The following is a 19,200-nucleotide window of genomic DNA, read 5'->3' on the forward strand; positions in this document are numbered from 1 at the left end:
ATGAAAGGTATTATAGATAGTGAAAGGTATTATAGATAGTGACTATCAGCATTAACCCAATTGGAAACTCCAGAACTGTGTCAAATAATTGAAACTATAAACGGAATTTATATGTTGTTGTTTTATTTTGTTTTTGTTTTTTTTTTTAAATATATTGAAACATTTGTTCAAAATAAAGGAAAATAAGCCATATGAGGAGGCTTCAAACATGTGACTTTATCAAGTCGCTTCAGAAGGTTTGGTGCTGCTCTTGGAAGTTCCCAGTAGGAGTTTAAATATCATTTGTGTTGTATTTTCCAACAACATTCTTATGCATACAAATATTTTTGCCATCTGCCAGATCTTATTCTCTACAAATGCCGTAGCTGCTAATCACTGGTTTCACTGCTACACAAATTATGTGCATTTTCTTCTTAAAAAACAAAAACTTATCTAAATTATTTCTTTTTCAGTGGCGTTGGATTCAGTTTTCTTTTCTCCTGGGTGCTGATGATTGTAGTGGTGCTTACTTTTGTCACAGGTGGAAATATAGAAAAACTGGTCTGTGAGCCCTTTGAAGATAAAACTTTATTCAAGGTGAAGTTACTCACATTCAAATGATTGAACAATGAATAGGTTCCCTGCGAGTCTTAATGGTCTTGTCAGTTATGCGTGGCTTATTATTTTTTTTGGGGACACCTCAAGTGAGTTTGGATCTGTTGTTACTTTCTATTTACACACTGAATGGAGACTTTCATCCTTTCTTGATTTAATTTGCTCTGCAGTATAAATACTGCATGCCCATCTTCTATAAGAAATGAATTTTATTGTAGTTCAGCATTTCTTGGTGACATAGAGCTTTAATATTAACTTTCTACACCAGAGAGGTTGAATTTGCTCTTCTGCTTTTATTTCCATCAGCGAGTGATAAGCTTAGATGTCGAAATGTGTCAAAAGATCACACAGGAATATACTTATGCATTGAAAACACAGTATTATGGTAACATCACTGAATTTTATCTCCTAGGTTTTGGATACTCCCTACTTACTAAATCAGCACTGGAAAAACTATCTTTCTGGAATCCTTTTCAAAAATCCAAATATTAACTTGACTTTTGAAAAAGTATACAGGTATGTGAATTTAAGGGTCAAGATTTAGTTCCATTTATACCTGCGTTTTGTGTGCACACACAGAAATCTGACATGGTCTGGATGCCAATGTTCTGATTTTCTGGTGAATTGCTACTAAAAGTGATCTTCTATCAATGAGTTATTAGGGATGGTCTCAACGTAATGTGGTATAATAGCAGCAGTTGAGCTCCTCCAAATACTGTTTCATGTCTTTGAGACCATCAGAAATTGTTCATTACTTGTTTTCTTATATACAAAGCTTCAAAAAATATAGCCAGAACACTTTTAAAGGAACTGTTTATTTTTCAAATGTGGAAATATTGTTAATCATTCCATTTACCCTCTGTCCTTAGGGTGCTTTTCAGGCTGATGTATGTATTTTTATTGTTGTAGTGATTGCAAGGAAAACAAAGGAATTTATACTTCCCTTCATCTAGAACACCTGTTCAATATCAATGAATTTTTGAATATTAGTATGGTAAGTAAGGAATGTTTGAGTGTGTTCATGAATATTTTTGAGGGCTAAAGACATATTTAGTCTTGAACATGACGTAGTATGTCCAAGCTTTAAAAGATTTTGGATCTTAATATGCAGTAGGAGACAAGAACTATCCAACCTAATTTCAAAGGAATTCCTATCATATTTATGTAGTCTTGGATACAATATGCTGTGCTTTTAAGAGTGCTTCCAGCATTGGAGGAGAGGAGAGAGGGATAAGATAAAATATTTTCGGTTAAGCTGTACTAACACGAGTGTGCTAATGTTTGATTATCTCTAATACTGACCTGCATTACAGCAATACTTTGGGGTCTGAGTTCCATTCTGCCAAGTGTTGTTTCTACACTTAATACGTATGTTCTTTGTCCCAGATAATATATAATTATTTATCATATCCATATGATACATGTATCTACACATATATTTATACATACAATAGAATGTATTTATAATATACAGAAATTATACAGCGATGAATGAAAGTCACTGAAATTTGTCAGAGTTTCCATATGGTAGAGGCTGAGAAGGGAGTAATTCATTGGTAGGGAAGCTGCACAGGTGGGCTAGAATGTGGCGTGGATGGGCTGTGTGGATACTTCTGGGAAGGGAAGTACCTCACCAGGAAAAGAGAGATGCTTTTATATGAGATGAGGGATATAGAGATGTACCAACTACAAACTACCTCTGTGTTTTATTTCTTTCTCAGTATACTGAAGATGTAGCGCTTAGAATTGAACATATTCAGATAAACCTCAGCAAAATCATTCTGCTGGATGAAATTGGGAAAGAGAATCTTCTGAATTTCAGCTCTTCAGGAATAGAAGGAATAAACTTCGGAGCATATTTGACAGAGGTGAGACCACTGTAATCTAGGTATGTGGCTGGAACAAAGCATAAAAATACATGTACCTTTAGCAGTGGGTGAAACAGACAAATCTGCTTTTGTCTGGAAAGGGAGGTACTGAAGATGCATAAAACATGGTGCAAAAGCATTTCAGTAGTTAAGTTCATTAAACATTTGAAGAAATGAAGGATGAACAATGTAGGAGGAATAAATAAGTGTATTCTGCGTGTCTAGTAATTCTCTTTTCTTTCTGTGCTGTTCAAATCTTGTTTTAGATCAATAAAAGTGTTACCAAGGTTGATCTTTTGTCATTTGCTAATGACTTAGAAGCAAGAGCAGACCAACTGGTAAGTGTAATTCACCAATATAATAATTTCTTTCATTTTACTAATTATGTATTGCCAAATATGTAGTCTTTGTATGGGAGAGTCCTTGTACTTTGGACACATATACCTGGTTCATTGTCACATAAGGAAAAACTTTGAAAAAACAATGTTTTATATGAGCTAATTCTTGAGTTTTATATGTTAATCGTTGTACAACTTCTGCTTTGGAATTTCATTTTATGAAGTTGCACGGTTTCCTTGAGAAGTCACTTAAGCCCAATGCAGTATTTCTTGTGTTGTTTTCTATATCTTAGGTACCAGCAGAAAAATGGCTTAGATAATGATGTTGCGTAGTGCTAGTTAAATGTAGACACATGGGCATTGGTGAAAGGCTAGAACAACTTGCCCACAAATGAATGTGCAAAGTGCCACAGCTGTATTAACAGATAACAAATACTCAGTTGATGCATTTGTATCTCTGTCAAGGTCACCTTCTATTTATGTTTCAAAATGAGAGTCAGTTTGGACTCTAGATTACCTTGCTCTGGCCCAAAACAAATTCACACATTGTGGTATGGGAGAGTTATACTACACATGTACTACTCGTACAGTCATTAGGATCACAGAAGAACATGGACAGCAGCGTGAGACCTTGCTGTTTGGAATTTATCAGATTTCCATTCCTTCTTCAGAGGGAGGGCAGCACTAGTAGAGGTCGCTGTTGTGTTTCTACATAAACTATCACTTCTGTTGCATTTATTTTTCTGCGCTCATGAATTGTTTGTATTGTAGTTATCCTCTGAACACACTGGATGAGTCACATATTGTCTGTTTACCCATTTAGGTTGTCTGCTAACTGGAACTGATACCAATAGCTTTGGCTACGCTGCATTTCCATTTTTATTCTGCCATTTTAAAGGTTATAAGATGGAGAGTTTTTGTTTGGTGAGGCTGTTTTCTAGGTGAAAGCTGAGGTTCTTCGGACAAGTTGTGTCTTATTAGAATTGTCCCTGATATGGCTATTAAAACATAGTTAGTTGGATCTTCAGCTAGATTCCTGAAGGAAAATACATTGAATTGGCAGCTTGGTTTTATATTGTTAAAGTAGAGACTAGATCCGTCAAAAAACTTGGAGTTAACTTTGAGCATTTAGTTTGAATTTTCTGGCACTCTGCACAACATGAAATGCACATTTTAACACTGGATTGGGGAAAAAAAAAAGAAACTTCAAACCAAGACACCGTGGTGTGGAGGAGGGAGCAATATTGCCCGCAGTTGTTATTAGGTAAGGGGATTCAGCTCATCAGTACAAAGCTCATTGAAGCTGCTCTGTAGCCTTACCGCAGTTTTGAGTGCTCTTATCTCTCAAAACAGAGAACCCAAAATAACTGCTCACATGAATACTTCCAGGAAGCAAACACATCTTAGCATCAGCAACTGCCAGCCATGCAGCTAAAAACGTTGTTCTTTTGCTTTTTGGCTTTACAATACATTTATTTCTTAGGTCATTGTATCTTTGAAGTGTGTAAGGATTCATCATCCCTTTCAATTGGGAAGAGAATGACAAGGCAGAACAGAGCCCCTGGCAGGCTGCTGTCAAAGGAATAGGCAGAGATGGGAAGAGCTGCAGTAGGATCGAGAAAAATGTTGCAGAAATCTGTACCCCAAAGATAAAAAATGTCTTAAAAAAGCATAGGCCACACCAGGAAAACATTTTGCTGCTATTCACTAGGATATGGTGCTCTCAAAGAGATGGCAGCAGTGGAGATGAAGCAGTGCTGTGGCAGATGTATTCCCATTCTCAGTGACAGTACTGCCCTGGGATTTATTCTCTTTTCAAGCAAGATTCACATGGCCATTCACTTAGTCATTTGTTTCCTCTGGTATTTCACTGCTGCATTCAGGGCAGCTCTTCCTGCACTTCCAGCACTTTCTGAATCCTTACAGCTGTGTCCTGTGGAGGCAGACCCACAATTACCTGCCTGCCATCCCCAGTATTTAATGATTTCTCAGCAGGGTCTTGCTCTAAAATTCTTCCACTTCCAAAAGAGATACCATTTATTATGGGTCCTTTTTGCTCTTCGATTAACAATGAGAGCCAAGTGATTTTACCATGAAAAAGAAATGGAAAATAAATGTATTTATGTGAGTCGTGAGCTGTAGGTGTGTGTGCAGGCTGTAAAACCAAGCTACAAGCATAGTTTTCACTATGCTGTGAAAGCCACTAAAAGGAACAACACCCTTCACGGATTCATTCCAAGCTTACTGACTTAAAGACTTGAAACTTCTGTGTGCTTCAGAAGGCAGGGAACCTTGTTCGTACTGCAGAAAGCAAAATCAGTGAGCATGAATGAGGAATACTTGTCCCAGTGGAGGGCACCCCTGCACCAAAGATGGGCTGGAGCAGAGCAGAGTAGCAGGGGGGGGCGCCCTCCTTGCTGCTTAAAGTAACTCATTGCACTCTGGAAATTCTCTTCTATGAAACCAGTGATGATACAGACAGAGAAGCAGTTTAATTTGTGCTTTCATTACTGAGCTTTGAATCATTAATACATTGATTTTTTTCCCCTCTCTTTGCTGAGTTTGGTTTGCTGTATCCTGTTGTTAGCATCAGCTCTTCTGCAGCAAATAATGTGCAACTTGCTTTGCAGTTCGTATTTTTTTCCTCTGTCTGAAAGTGGTAAAACTATTGAAACAATAGAGCATAATTTCATTTTTTACAGCCAAAAGGAGCACTGGAAAATGCCTTAAAAGGACACGCAAACAACATTCGGATGATTCATAGCCAGCAAGTTGTTCCACTGGAGCAAGCTATGGTAAAATATTAAAGTGATATTTTCAAATATTTGTAAGAAAATATGAATCTCTGAATCTTGAATGCAGTTTAGAAAGCTGCACCTGGTGGTATGTAAGCACAGACTGCATTTGTATCATCACCAAAGAGTAATCTGGTTCAAGTCTGCATTTGAGAAATATTTAACCTACTTCTGATACTTCTACCTTATAACACTGGCTAATATTGGGAGCTCTTTTTTTTTCTTTTTTTTTTTTCTATTGTGTGATTAAATATGAATAAAAGATGAAGCAGGAGAATTTTCCAAACTTCTAACCCTAAATCACGTGTTTTCCTTTTCCCTTTTCATTTGTCTACTGTTACAAAAGCAGTTATGACTTTTACACTTTATTTCCTCAAGTTCACAGTGATGTATCAACATTGGAACTGGAGCCCCTAATAGCAGCACATAGAGCCAAAGAGAGATCTTATTTATTGATGCTATACAAGATGTGAAGGGGCTCCTTCTGACTGCTTTTGCCAGTCACTGATATGTATAGCATCCAGCTCTGAGTCTCATATGTACAGCTCATAACTACTGGCTTTTTCTTCTACGTGATGTGAAGGCTTTTAGTTTCTCTTAACATCGGACATAGTATTGCTGCCCCTATCAAAGGCCTTTGGAAAAAAAAAAAAGTCATTAGGCCTTTGATTCTTTGCTGTTCTTTCTAATTAACTCCTAATTATTCTCATCTCTTTTTCCTTTTACAAAACTGACTGTCAAGAAATATGTTAAAGCTAGGGTAAGTGCTTTTTCCCTTCTAAAAATGAACAATATCAAAGTACTCTGAAGGCTCAGTTCTGATTTTTCACTGTCCTTTCTTTCTCCAAATAAATCTTTCTCAGTTTATTGCTAATAGTTTTGAGTTAATGTGAAGTCTTCCAATACATAATTTATAGCTACCTGGTTCTTTTGGTGAAATACTGAATTGTTTAAAAGCACAATGTGTTAGTTTCGAGCTAATTCAACTGCATTTACTATACATAATGTGGTATGTCCTATTAGAAACAAAATCATCAATGCAGAATCCAAGCATACACACAGTATTAGAACAAGTGGGCTTTTACTTATAGAGATGACCTAAATCTTTTTAATTTTTTTTCCCCTTCTTTCTAATAGAGCACTTTAAATCAGAGCATTAGACTGCTGAAGAGGACATCATCTGAACTTATGGTAAGCTCTTCCCTCTGGCAGCAAGTACATTTTAATGTGTTTTAAATTATCTACCGCATGCATGGAGTATATTTTCAGTACAGCTTTTACTTTTTCTGGTTGTTCTGTTACTACAAAGCTACTTAGTGCATTGAGGTAGTAATAGAAATACAGACATCTCTTCTTCACATAACCACTGGTACCCATCTTCTTTTAGCAATGTGGGTTTTTTGCCAGGTGGTCTTGAATCCTTTGGCTGAGTTTTAGCATCTGGTGGTTGCTCAGACACTGTCTGAAACCGTGTGTTTTGTCAGGTTTTATTAGGACAGTGCTACTGGTTTATCAAGAGAATAGGTTGATGGCGGTGGCTGCAGTGTCACTGTAACTGCTTGAAAGGGATTAATTGATACTAAAAGCCTTTTCTTTCAATTCAGGTGAAGGTGAAAAATGTCATTAGTGCTGTTAATGCTGCCCAGCTTCTCATAAATAACAATGCTTCTCAAGTTATTGTCCAGGTAAGCTTTATCTAATTTAGCTACATTCATTCGTAGTGTCATGGAACTGTTTCCACAGTTCACTTACTTCTGTCTGGTTTTAGGAAACAAAGAAGTACATGGACACCATCGTTGGATACTTTGAGCAATACATTGAGTGGGTGAAGGAGTCGGTAAGGTGCATTTGCTTTTTGAGAGACTCTGCTTTTAAAAACATGAAGGAGCTCAACAGTGATAATAGAAGAGTTATGTTGATAGCAGGTTTTGTAACTTTCAGTCATTTCAAGATATTTGAGCACGGGATGAAGAGGGAAACCTGTCTTCTATAAATAGTTCTCTTTGAAGCAGAAGAGAAATTATAAGTAGTACTGACTGGAATAAAATGCAAATTTACTGTATTATCTTTTTTCCGGGTCTGGCCTGCAGTCTGCTGTTGGTGCTGATGTTCTGAGCCTGACCCTGCATAGTTCAAATCAGTATCATTTGCATCTTTATTTTTCCTTCTTCAGCTTCAGTCTTTGAGAAATTGAGCTGATGTTTTGAAGAGTTATAAATTCAGTAGATAACATATCCCACTGGAATTTATTCTGAATTTAGAGAGAGTGAGAGACAGCAATACAGTAAACAGTAACTGTGGCTGTAAGCAAAATGTGAGGTTCTTATTTTAATCTGTTATATACCTCATACTGTTTTCTTTAATGTCTTTCAGATTGCCATGGAGGTAGCAGCATGCAAGCCTATTGCCAATGTGATAGATACAGCAGTGGATATATTTTTATGCAGCTATGTAACTGATTCTGTGGTAAGAAATCTTTGTTACTCCAAATCAGGGCATCAAATGGGAAATTCTTTGAACATAAATCTACATTTAATTATTTCATCTAGACCATTCTAAGTACGACGATAAAATATCATATCCGAAGTTATGCAAGGAAAGAATGTTCCAATCTGGACCAACTGACCAATGCTGGACTTGATTTATGTTCTCATTAAAGTTAGGCTTTAATTAGCAAGAATCCTGTAAAATTAACTGTTTTACTAAATTTGTTCAAATTTGAACTGTAAGTAAATAAAAGGATTTCTTTTTTATCACGTGACTTGCAACAGACTGATCTTGAATCATTCCAGTACAATGGAGACTTGGAGGATGGCTTGTAGCAGTATGCAAGGCCAGTCTTGGCTTTTTCATCTTGCAAAAGAACAGCATATAGTAGACATATAATAAGCAACAACATGTATGGAAACCAACTAAAACATTTCTTAACTATTATTTTGTTTTATCACAGTTTTGGCGAAGTAATAATCATAGTAACAGTTTAAATGTTTGCAAACAATCAAAGCTACTTTAACTGTGATAATTCTTTATCATGAAATCTGTTCTGCCAAATGGAGTTTCTGTCCTTGGGGTAGCAACTAGCCATCCAATGGTAGGTGGATTACAGTTTTCATGGTGATAGAACTTAGCTGAGTCACGTATAAGTCAAAATGCCTCTTACAAATCAAATTTGAAAAGTCGTGATTCTAACATCAGATAGTAACTCACCTCACTTCTGTGATGATAAGTTTTGTAAGCGTGCTTCAGCCAGCAAGTTAAAAAGCACCTTGCTGGAAGCTCTGATATTTAAAGATCACAGGTAATAACTTTTAAAATAGCAAGCAAAAATGTGACTGCAAATTAATGCAGAGAGACAAAATCACTTTATAGCTCAGTGCTGACTGAGTTGAAATTACTGCTTAGGACACTATGCCTGTATGAATTTGAGCATCTTTGGACGTTCTTCTCTTTGGCCACATTTGTAAGATAGTTACTTTACTTCACATTTACTGTGGAAGTGCTTAACATGCCCTGCTCCAAACTATTATAAGGAGTCTCAGAGAGCACACAGTCCCATGGCAGTGATTTGTACCATGTTCTCTGAGTAACCGTTCTCTGCCATCTTTTTATCTTGGATTTTGTTTTGTTTCAGAATACCTTCTGGTTTGGTTTGGGAGGCTCTTCAATATTTTTAATTCCTGCCATAATTTTTGCTGTGAAACTCTCCAAATACTATCGTAGAATGGATACAGAGGATGTGTATGATGAGTAAGTATATGCTTCTAAGCAAGCTAAATAGCAAATGGGCTTAAATATTTTTTATGGTGTTTCACATGAAGGTGCTATCAGGTGCTTAATCTGTGCTGTCAGATAGAACTGCATGTGCTTGTGAAATACTGCAGCTTTGGGTTGGTGCTTGCAAAGTGCTTCATGCAGGTGGACTTTTATGAACTCAACTTGCCATGACTCTGTAGATATTGGCAGCTCTGACGATGAGAAACTTACTTCAGAATGAGTCTTCATAGCTTTATGTATAGCCTTTATATGAATATCTGCTGGTGTGGAGATGATTAGCTTCACTAAGTTAGCTTTTAAGGTGAATTATGCCTCCTGTGTAATCTTGAATTAACTACTTACTTCCTTACTGCCTTAGTTATTTCTAACTAGTCTTTCCTTTTTCACTTGCAGTTCCTCTGTCTCAGGGACTTGGCATTTTACTTTATGATAACTGTTCTTACATATTTTCCAGTTTCATTTTTACTGTTTTCTTTTCTGCTCTTTGTTTTGCTCATTGTTCAGTTAACCTTTGCACTCCATTCCTCCAGTTTCACACTGCCCATTTTTCATTCCACATTCAGAAGTCAGTAGAGCAGAAACGGGCATGTACAGCTAAAATTACTTACTTATTTTGTGGTCTAGTTAACAATTCCTTTTTTGTGTTTTTTAGTGTTGAAACTATACCCTTGGAAAAGTAAGACATTTTTGTTGGTATGTGGTAAAATGACTTTATTCAGGTGGGAGGGTTTATATTTTTCATTCACCTTGTTACTTCAATAGAAGTAACTTATTTTGTTTCACCAGACTTTACATTAGAGTATCCAACTCTACAGAAATATCTTAATTATTAACTTTTGGAGAATATTAAGATTATAGTTATTCCATAACTCCTGAATGTTACAAAAGAAAAGATATCTTTTATTGTACAGAAACAGTTTAGCTTTGCATATCATACCATCATCTATTTACATGTCTTGGAAGCCATACTGTACATAGTGCATCATACGGTTAACATGCTTTTTTTTGGTGTATTTATTTTATTACAGTATGGAAAATGGTAATAATGGTTATCATAAAGAGCATTTATATGGTATACACAATCCTGTTATTACAAGGTAAACCAAGTCTGAAACTGCATGTCTCCATGTGTCTTTGCCTAATCTACTGTATTAATCACCTCTCCAATTTTCTGCATGTTTTCAAGTGAATCACATAGTTCTCTATTTATGTTTTTGCATGATTACTCTCCATAGAAAATGCTGTATGATTTATATTTCTTAAATATTCTGGAAGTAACAGCAGATTTTGTAATGATTTCCAGTGGTTTAACAAATGAATTGCTTACATTTGAACTTAAAGTCCAGATAATTAGGTATTTGTCTGGTATTGTGGGTGGTTTTAAATTAATGAGTGAATTAAAATACTTTGGTATGAATATAGAGTGGTAGGGCAGGATGCATTTTTGCTCCTGAGTCGTTTTTTATCTTCATCCAAATATCTGTAGCAATACATCTTTTATGTGTTACACTGGACAGAAACAGGTACAACTTTACAAGCAGATTAATTTCTATGATTTTTTCCTGTTCAATGCATAGAACACACAGCCAGATTTTATAAAATCAGCATTTTCTTCTGATCATTCAAAATTCTAATGAGGAGCAGCAGAGATCCTGCAGATAAACATAGCATTTAATTACTCAGTTGCTTTGTCACCAGAATAAATGCGCTTATATTACAGTTTTGTAGATAATGTGGTGAAGAGCTTTTGCTGTGCAAAAAGCAGATGATGCAGGATATGCAGAAAGCACGAGCAGATAAAATGGATGTTTCTGCATGGGTAGAACTAGCGTGACTTCACAAAACAAGAAATTCAACTTACATTTAAAAGGCAGGAGATTTGGGTTCTCTGCTGGCTCTGCGATGCTCGTGCTTTAAAACCTAAAACTAGTTGTGAGATGCACCATTCCTGTACAGATAGCATAGTGTCCCACAAATTTAATATTAGGTTTTGCAAGATACCTGATAAAATCTGTAGCTTAATTTACAACATTGTAATTTACTGTGCCTTAATTTACAACATTGTGATTAAAAATGTAAGTTGAGCGTTGGCAGACAAATCAGATAGCATTGTTCTTTTAGTAATGGTTAAATACCAAGAAAGCTGATGATTTGTAAGCCTTGCCAGATTTTATGGCTGCATCAGTTGTTTATTACTGTTTAATAGAACTGTATTCTGCAGTAATTATTTAGTGACCAAATTAATTTGTGTGGATGTATTTTTACATAACTGTTGATAGTGATTTTAATGTTCAGGATTGTCATAGCCTGTACTGTACTTTAAGGACTCCCTAAATAAACCTAGTGAATGCCCAATTAAAAACTAGTCTCTGCTGGCACATCTAAGAACTCCATTTTAAGACTTCTGATATTGTACATAAGAGGAAGCTAATAATTGCTCAGGCTTTAGAAGTCCCTTTCTGATCTTTGAATCTTTAACATGACTGATAATAACCTTGGAGTTTAGAGCGCAATATTTCATGATATTTCAGTGATTGATGAATAGTTTAAGGCAGCGTCCTTGAATAAACTAAATATTAACATACATTAATCTTTTAAACCCACTAGCTCAATTCTGTCTTCCTCTTTGAATAGAGCTATTCAAAGTTGGCTTCCATTATGCAGTATAAGAATTGAGTTTGAAGCAGTACTTTCTTCTGATGTTTTAACTCAGATCACTTGAAAAATGACTGATTATATTAGATATGTGCTTTGTGTTTCTCAGTCCAGGGTTCCCATACAATAGAGTCTCATTCGTCATTTTTGTTTGAGCAAACTATTTGCTTTCAAGCCATCCTTGGTTTATTTAAGTTCCTGCAAATGATTTTAGACACTCTGGGGAAGACGAGTTTGATAAAATCTGTGTACACCTGTACTTTTGCAGATGTAAAGAATCCAAAGTAGATATTTGTCCTTGGAAATCAGCTGGATTGGTTTTCTGGAAAGGTGCAAATATCTTTCTTCATAGAAGGGATATGTAAATACGAGATTGAGATCCATATGAGAGATATTCACATTTGTATAAGTATCTTGCATAGATATATTTGTGAAATATATAAATAACCTCAAATTCAGGCACCGTTTTTGTGAGAGCAGAATTGGAGGCTGGATTGGCCTCTTCAGAGGAAGTCGGTGGTGTTGAATTGATAATGGAAGCACTTCTCTCCATCCTGAAATAAACATAACAGGAAAGGTTGGTGGAGAAAACCATAAATCTGTTTTCTCTTCATTAAATGCTTAAGTTTGTGAATGGTTTGTGCCAACTGAGTCTGTCTCGCTTTAGAACCAGACATGGTATTTCTGTACTGCTGTTTGTGGGCAAGAGAAATGTATGGGCTTGATTTGTGTTTGTTTGTTTTCTTGTGTAGCTCTGTGGAACAGTGGTAACAGAAACTGGAATCATAAAGGGGTAAGCAAAAAGCCTGTAGAGTGAATTCTAGACCTACTACTGCTTTCCTGTTTTTTATGAAGACTGTGCTGTGAATGCTGCAAGAGTTAAAAATAATTTTTAAACTACTGAGCCATGTTCATGTCCATGTGAAAATCTGTGCCTTCATTCTAGTTGAATTCCAGTATAATTCTGTCTGTCAGATTTTCCTGAATTGTATTTGTGATTATTTGCAGGCTATAGAAACGAGGCTCAAGATTCTTCTACGGGAATATATGGATATTCTTCCAAGTGCACTGGCATTTGCAGTCAACTTCAAAATACTGAGCCACTTGTTTTATGCGACCTGTACTGTGAATCACAAATGTACTATTGAATGTTATGCCATAAACTACTGTACAGGATATTTTGTGACCAGGGCACTGCCTCTCAAATACCACTGTTCAAGGCTTGAATTACTATTATTTTTTTTTACTTTTTTACATATGGCTTTCTATCTTACATCACAGGATATAAATTAATTAGATTAACTGACTTTGCTTAGCAGTTTTCTGACAGTTGATCAAATTCTTATCTTAAATTGTTGAGATGTGTTAAATACGATACAGACACGTTTACATAAAAATACATTTTGTATACAGAGACTTTTGTATATATGTTTTTCTTAAAACATGTAAGTGTTTAGTTAAGATTTTAATATTGTATAGTACATTTCACAAATGAATTTACCAGCATGATCAGTGTTGCTATTTGGTGCTCTTGAATGACCACTTTGGACTAATTTTAAGTGTGTAATGGGATGCACGGTGTCAATTTGTGTCTCTGAGAAGGTCAGCTGCATTTTTGTTTTCTCCCTTTTTTTTTTTTTTTTTAATTATTATTTAATGTTTAGTGATTTTTGCAGTATAGACCTAAAAGGGAGACGTTTGTTTTGAAAATGTATTTGGGTGGGAGGGCTGGGAGTACGCGTAATGCTTCATGCAGCAAAAAGCTAAGCTTTCTGAAGTGCAGTAGTATGCAAAAAGAGCATGAAAGATGTCATAATGTTGGTGACTTGTAGAATGCTTTACATCCTGTCTCCCATTTCCTAATTTGTACCCACTTCTTTAACATCCTTAATAGCATCACTGTTCGACTGCACCTCTTTCAGGGGCCAGTGATAATAATTCTGTCTCATAATTTCAAGATATGATTTCCAGTATTGATGTTCAGACATTTAGCAACTGGAGTTAACATTTCTACTGTTAGAGTTATTGCCTTGAATTTAGGCATACGAGTGTGTTGCTGAATTAGTTAACAGCAGAATTCATCAAAAGGGCAGCAAGTGTTAAACTTACTAGTGTAAAACATTACAGTGTGTGAAATAATTGGGCATATTGGTCTCAAATAGTGTCTCTTCATATGCCAGTGGTTTGAAGTAGGGGCAATCCTGAAAATCATTCAAATAACTATTAAAAGTCTTACCAATCTTCAATCTGCAATAACCTTATTTTCTCAGTTTTAGGTCACGAATCAAAGCATTCCTAATTGACAGTATGTAGCATAATGTGTATATGTAATGTTCAGAACTGTAGATTTTTTAAAGCTTCTATTTTTAATTTGAGAAGATGTTCCCAGTTCATTTAAATAAAAAATAACTTGCTTAACTAGCTGATGTTTGATTCTCAGTTGTTTTGTCAGGTAAACCTGTTTCAGAATATTTGCAATGAGTTTTAAAAAAAGCAAAATCACTTTTTAAGATTTTTACTTCAATAACAAATTTTTTTGCTATGCATTTTACATTTTGTGGAGACTTTAGCTCATGTAGGATAAAAGACCAAGGATGGGAGCAGGAAAGACTGAAAGAACATTGAGCCTTTTTGACGGAGCTTCTCACCACCCTCTAAGTAAAAAATTACCTCCTCTAAATATCTGTTCATCTTGTCCTATCAAAGTCTGCACATGTAAAAAGTCAAATCTCCCTCCAGCTTATAAGCTCCTTCAAGTACTAGAAGGCTGCATCGAAGTCTCACTGGAGCTTTCTCTTCTCTGAGCTGAACAAGCCCAGCTCTCTCAGCCTTTCTTTATAGCGGAGCATCCTCTGGACCTTCTCCAACAGCACTGTGTCCTTCTTGTGCTGGGGGCCACAGGCCTGGACACACTACTGCACTTGGGGTCTCCTGAGGGCAGAGCAGAGGGAGACAATCCCTTCAGTCTCCCTGCTGGCTTCACTTCTGTGTATGCAGCCCAAGATGCTGTTGGCCTTCTGGGCTGTAAGTGCAGACTGCTGGCTCAGGTCCAACCTTTGGACATTAAGACCCTCAAGTCCTTCTGTGCAGGGCTGCTCTCAGTGAGTTCTTCTCCCAGTCTGTAGCCATATGTGGGATGGCCCCAGCCCAAGTGCAACACCTTACACTTGGCCTTGTTGAATCTCATTAGATTCACATGTGCATAATCATCAATGATCAATCCAGTTGTAGCTGCATAGATTGCTTTGACACTTTTATCTTTTTTACTTTAAAATGCTATTACAAGTTCTGTCTTGAAGATAGCTATAAAGCAGCTGGAGAATGGAAAAGACCTGTTAAAAATCAAATATGACATGTTCATTCTGGGTAGGAATGTGCTTCTCAGTTATACAACTATCGTTCTGTATTTAACTGCATTTACAAGATTTGTCTTGTTACCTTCATGAGAGTTCACAGCTTATTCGACACTTCCTCAGGCTATAAATTATGGGTACATGCCTACTGAAGGGTGATTTATTATTTAAATAAATATGAAAAAATTACATCCATCCCACATGTAGCTGGAAAGAGGCTTCTTTGTGCACCAAGCCTTTAAATTGAGAGCAGCCGGGCACTTACTACTTCCACTTTTTCAGATCATTTTGCTGAAGGATCGCAGTCAGTTCCTCTCACCATGAAGAGAGTTGCTCTTCTTTTCCTGGTAGTGAGCTGTGGCATGGGAGGACTGGGACAAAAGCTGAAACCAAAGAAAAGAAGCAATGGTGAAGAAATCAATTTTCGGACTAAAACCAAAGACATCTGCACAATGAGCATAAGTGGGGATGAAGAGATGAAAGCAAGAATTGAATGCAAAGGCCAAGGCAAGTCCTACTGGTGTGAATACACTGGCATGCCATTGCTTTGCCTTCCTTACAGAAATAATCCAAAAATGTACTGGAATCAGATCGCCGCGGAACTTAGAAAGCTTCCTCATGCCTGTGAATCTACACAAATGTTGAAGGCCACCATGTGCCAAAAGGCTCCCGTGGATGCTTTCATGAAGCAAGTAGCTGCTGGCATGGAGCCGGAAGATGTAGTGAATCGGGACAAATCATCCCAGAAAACTTCAGCTTCTGCAAGAGGAGCTGGGAAGAGCTCTGTTAAGAAAGCAGGGAAACCTGCAATGTTACCTCGTATAAAACCAACCCAGCATGGACAAGGCTCTGAAAATGAAACCGAAGCAATGAAACTGGCACGGGAACACTGCTGGGAATCCCTACATGAGTTCTGCTCCTACATTATTGGCTTCTTTAGCGGTTAAGGATTTACTTCAGGTAAAACTCCATCTTGCAGCACAGTAAAATATATCTAAAAGTAACTCTGTTGTAATTCTATTTATTTCCTTTCAGGGGCATGAACAGTGGTGTTCCAAGATCACTAACAAACCTAAAGTTGGAAATTTGTACTGTGACTTCTGGGGGTTTGTAGGACCTAAACTTTCCTGAGTTTCTGGTAGCTCAGAACTCCCTGACAGACTCAGTCTGAGTCTTTAGAACATACTGAGATAATTTTTCCATCTGTTAATAACAAATAGTGACATTTTGAGCATCACTTGTATGTTCTTGCCTCTTAGAACGTATTAGTGAATCCTATAGTATTTCAATTCTAGCTGTTTGAATTGGGCTTGTTTCCCTCTTCTGTCTTTTCTTCCCTCTTGTGCTGATTTTTGGATTAAAGCCAGTAGAATGTGATAAATAAATACAACAGATGCACGTGAAAAGTGCTTGTTCATCAGAACTGCTGCTTAGTAGTTAACCATTTAAATTTTAAAAGCAATTTATAATCAACTTGCAGAAATTAATAAAACCAAAACTGTGTCTGTTTCTGTAGCCTTGCTAGGGGATCCCGTGCAGACTACTCTGTTAAGTCTCAAGTTTTCAACCAGGCTACACAGTGGCAAAGCCCTCCCAGAAGTAATTGGCTTCGTACCCACATATATTTCACCTCAGAGAGCTGGCAGCTAAACCTGAAAACCTTATGACAGAAACAAGAATGTACTTAACATGAGCCATGGCTTAGTCTGCTAACATTCTTAGTTGTGCTTCATACAACCAAGTGACTAATTTTCTTCTTTTGTTTTCTTTGTTTTCCAGAGCAAACTTTTTTCACAACTGAAGAAGGGTCCCTGCTGTAGTTTAATAACTCAGACTTGAGAATTTGGGTTTAAATGAGTCATCTCTATAAAAGTTGTAGCTATTTTCTCTTCGCACTCCTAAAATGAAACTTTCCAGCAGGCCTGAAAGAAGCAAGAATCAGAGCAGCTGTACTTGGATATTATGATAAACTGACTCTTGCACGTACTGCATTATGTAACCGAGGTTCCATTTCTGCTGGTCTTGAATAGGGCTTGTGTGTGTTGAGCTTCTTTGCTGTGCTACAGATGAAGGCTGTATATGATGCTACAGTTAAGGCAAACAATAAAAATAATGATTTTGGAAATGTGTTTCATGTGCTTTCTTACAATCTTGAATAAATGGTACTTGTGTAAGGTTATCCTACTTGGCACCTCTTTCTTAAAAGATGTTTTTGCGGAATGTATGAGAGAAGTTACAGAAGTGAATTGTTCCTCCACTGTTGACATGTTTTCATGAATATTTTCAATAGTATTAATTATATTTATATTGCAGTAAGTTTCAGCCAACAGGAAAGACGTTGAAGAAATGGAAGAATATTATAAGAATCATAGAACCATAGGGTTGGAAAGGACCTACAAAATCATCTAGTCCAACCATCCTCCTTTTACTGTAGCTACAGCAAACCATTAAGCCATCTCTCATAGCTGTGATTCTAAGCAGAGCAGATTAGAAGTGCACCTCTGATGCATCTGTAAAGTTTTGTGTTGTCAGGATCTGTAAGTAGTAACATAATGCTTAGGTTCGGTCAGTATTCTGAAAGATAACTAACTCATGTCTTTGTGCTTATGTAAGTAAGTAAGTAAATATTCCCTGCACAAACCCTATCAAAACACAAAGCAAGAGCTAGCAGCCTATCAGAATTGCCTTCTCAGCAAGGATGTAAGCAAATGAAAAAGCTAACTTATTACCACAGACACTAGTAGTAGCCTATATTTGCAATTAAACAGATTCTGCAAAGCATAGTTAATTACTTAATCCATCTATCTTTACTCACAGAGTTGCAATTCTTGCCTCCTTGATTCCAGGGCTTGCCTGCCCAATCATTGAATATTTTTCTTTGTTCTCACTATTTTACATATAAGGCAGAAGTATGGCTTGAAATACCGTATAAGTAACTCTTCATTTTGTAATTTCCGTTATTCTTGTCAGGTTCTTGCATTGAACACCAAAAGCAGCAGAGCAAAGCTTTACCTAACTCTTGGTACAAAATACATGGCCATCACTGATTCTAGTTAGTAGAGGCCAAACATCACATCTATAGTGCATTTTTTCTCTGGGAACTCATACCTCATTTCAGCAGAGCAGAGCTGTGTGTGCTTGCTGTGGCCACATGAAGCTTCATCGTTGAAATGGAAACTAATTCCTGTTCCAAAGGCCCCTCATTCATCAGATGCTTTCTGCAAATTATCCAAGGTCCAGAGAATGCACGGTTAAGCTCTATATTAAACAGAAATGTAAAGGTGTTGGTACCAAGGTGAGGGAGAGCTGGGATTATGATTGATTGGGCAACACTGTGCACCCTCAGCAAGCCAGCTAGTTATAATGACATTGCCACCGAATGAGATGTTAACTGAAATACCTCACCTTAGCCTAACAGTGCTGTGATTGTGTTGGCCACATTGCCACTTACCTGTGTTCAGCACTAGAAATATAATCACAATGTTTCAGTTTACCATTTTGGTATGAAAGTGCCATTCATTAATGAAAGGATGAATTGAGACGTGTTTGTGGTGAGCTCAGTGCACTTTTCAAGTACTTTGTGAATGAATGAAACCTGCTGTTTTATTCATTTTAGGTTAACCTGTTACTCCCCACAGTGAGTACCAAAGGAAGTCTGCTCAAGTGGAGATGCAGTTTGCAGTTATTTTCTTGACAGAGGAGCCACACACTGAAATGTCCGGATTCCTGCAGCCAAGGAGACTCCTAACATCCAGGCCCACTTCTGCTGCAATGTGAGGCAGTGTAGTGCACCTGCCTCAAATCCTCACCTAGAGGCTCAGAG

General features: G+C 36.9%; 2 protein-coding genes across 26 annotated transcripts in view; both read left to right on the forward strand.

The window, feature by feature from the left end:
- The window catches only part of PROM1 (prominin 1), a 54,150-nt gene extending 39,705 nt beyond the window's left edge, over positions 1-14,445 (forward strand). For 9 of the 25 annotated variants that reach the window (XM_085545689.1, XM_085545703.1, XM_085545686.1 and 6 more), the window contains 15 exons: positions 453-576; positions 1,007-1,110; positions 1,504-1,588; positions 2,316-2,462; positions 2,729-2,800; positions 5,503-5,595; positions 6,338-6,355; positions 6,733-6,786; positions 7,200-7,280; positions 7,364-7,432; positions 7,969-8,061; positions 9,227-9,342; positions 10,398-10,466; positions 12,777-12,817; positions 13,033-14,445. In XM_085545689.1, the coding sequence (XP_085401815.1) occupies positions 453-576; positions 1,007-1,110; positions 1,504-1,588; positions 2,316-2,462; positions 2,729-2,800; positions 5,503-5,595; positions 6,338-6,355; positions 6,733-6,786; positions 7,200-7,280; positions 7,364-7,432; positions 7,969-8,061; positions 9,227-9,342; positions 10,398-10,466; positions 12,777-12,795 (1,144 nt within the window). In that variant the 3' untranslated portion in view covers positions 12,796-12,817; positions 13,033-14,445. Of the gene's footprint in view, positions 1-452; positions 577-1,006; positions 1,111-1,503; positions 1,589-2,315; positions 2,463-2,728; positions 2,801-5,502; positions 5,596-6,337; positions 6,356-6,732; positions 6,787-7,199; positions 7,281-7,363; positions 7,433-7,968; positions 8,062-9,226; positions 9,343-9,762; positions 10,262-10,397; positions 10,467-12,776; positions 12,818-13,032 lie in introns of those variants that run through there. The other 16 variants (XM_015862772.3, XM_015862773.3, XM_085545705.1 and 13 more) reach the window with 9 other exon arrangements.
- Positions 14,442-17,293, forward strand: FGFBP2 (fibroblast growth factor binding protein 2). Its single transcript, XM_015862782.3, has 2 exons — positions 14,442-16,337; positions 17,157-17,293. Exon 1 carries the CDS (start codon positions 15,698-15,700, stop codon positions 16,322-16,324), a length of 627 nt encoding a protein of 208 aa, XP_015718268.1. The 5' UTR covers positions 14,442-15,697; the 3' UTR covers positions 16,325-16,337; positions 17,157-17,293.
- The last annotated feature ends 1,907 nt before the right edge of the window (positions 17,294-19,200 follow it).

The sequence above is a fragment of the Coturnix japonica genome, chromosome 4 (assembly GCF_054131305.1).
Source record: "Coturnix japonica strain WE chromosome 4, WE-NBRP24, whole genome shotgun sequence".
In the NCBI taxonomy this organism is placed as follows: Eukaryota; Metazoa; Chordata; class Aves; order Galliformes; family Phasianidae; genus Coturnix; species Coturnix japonica.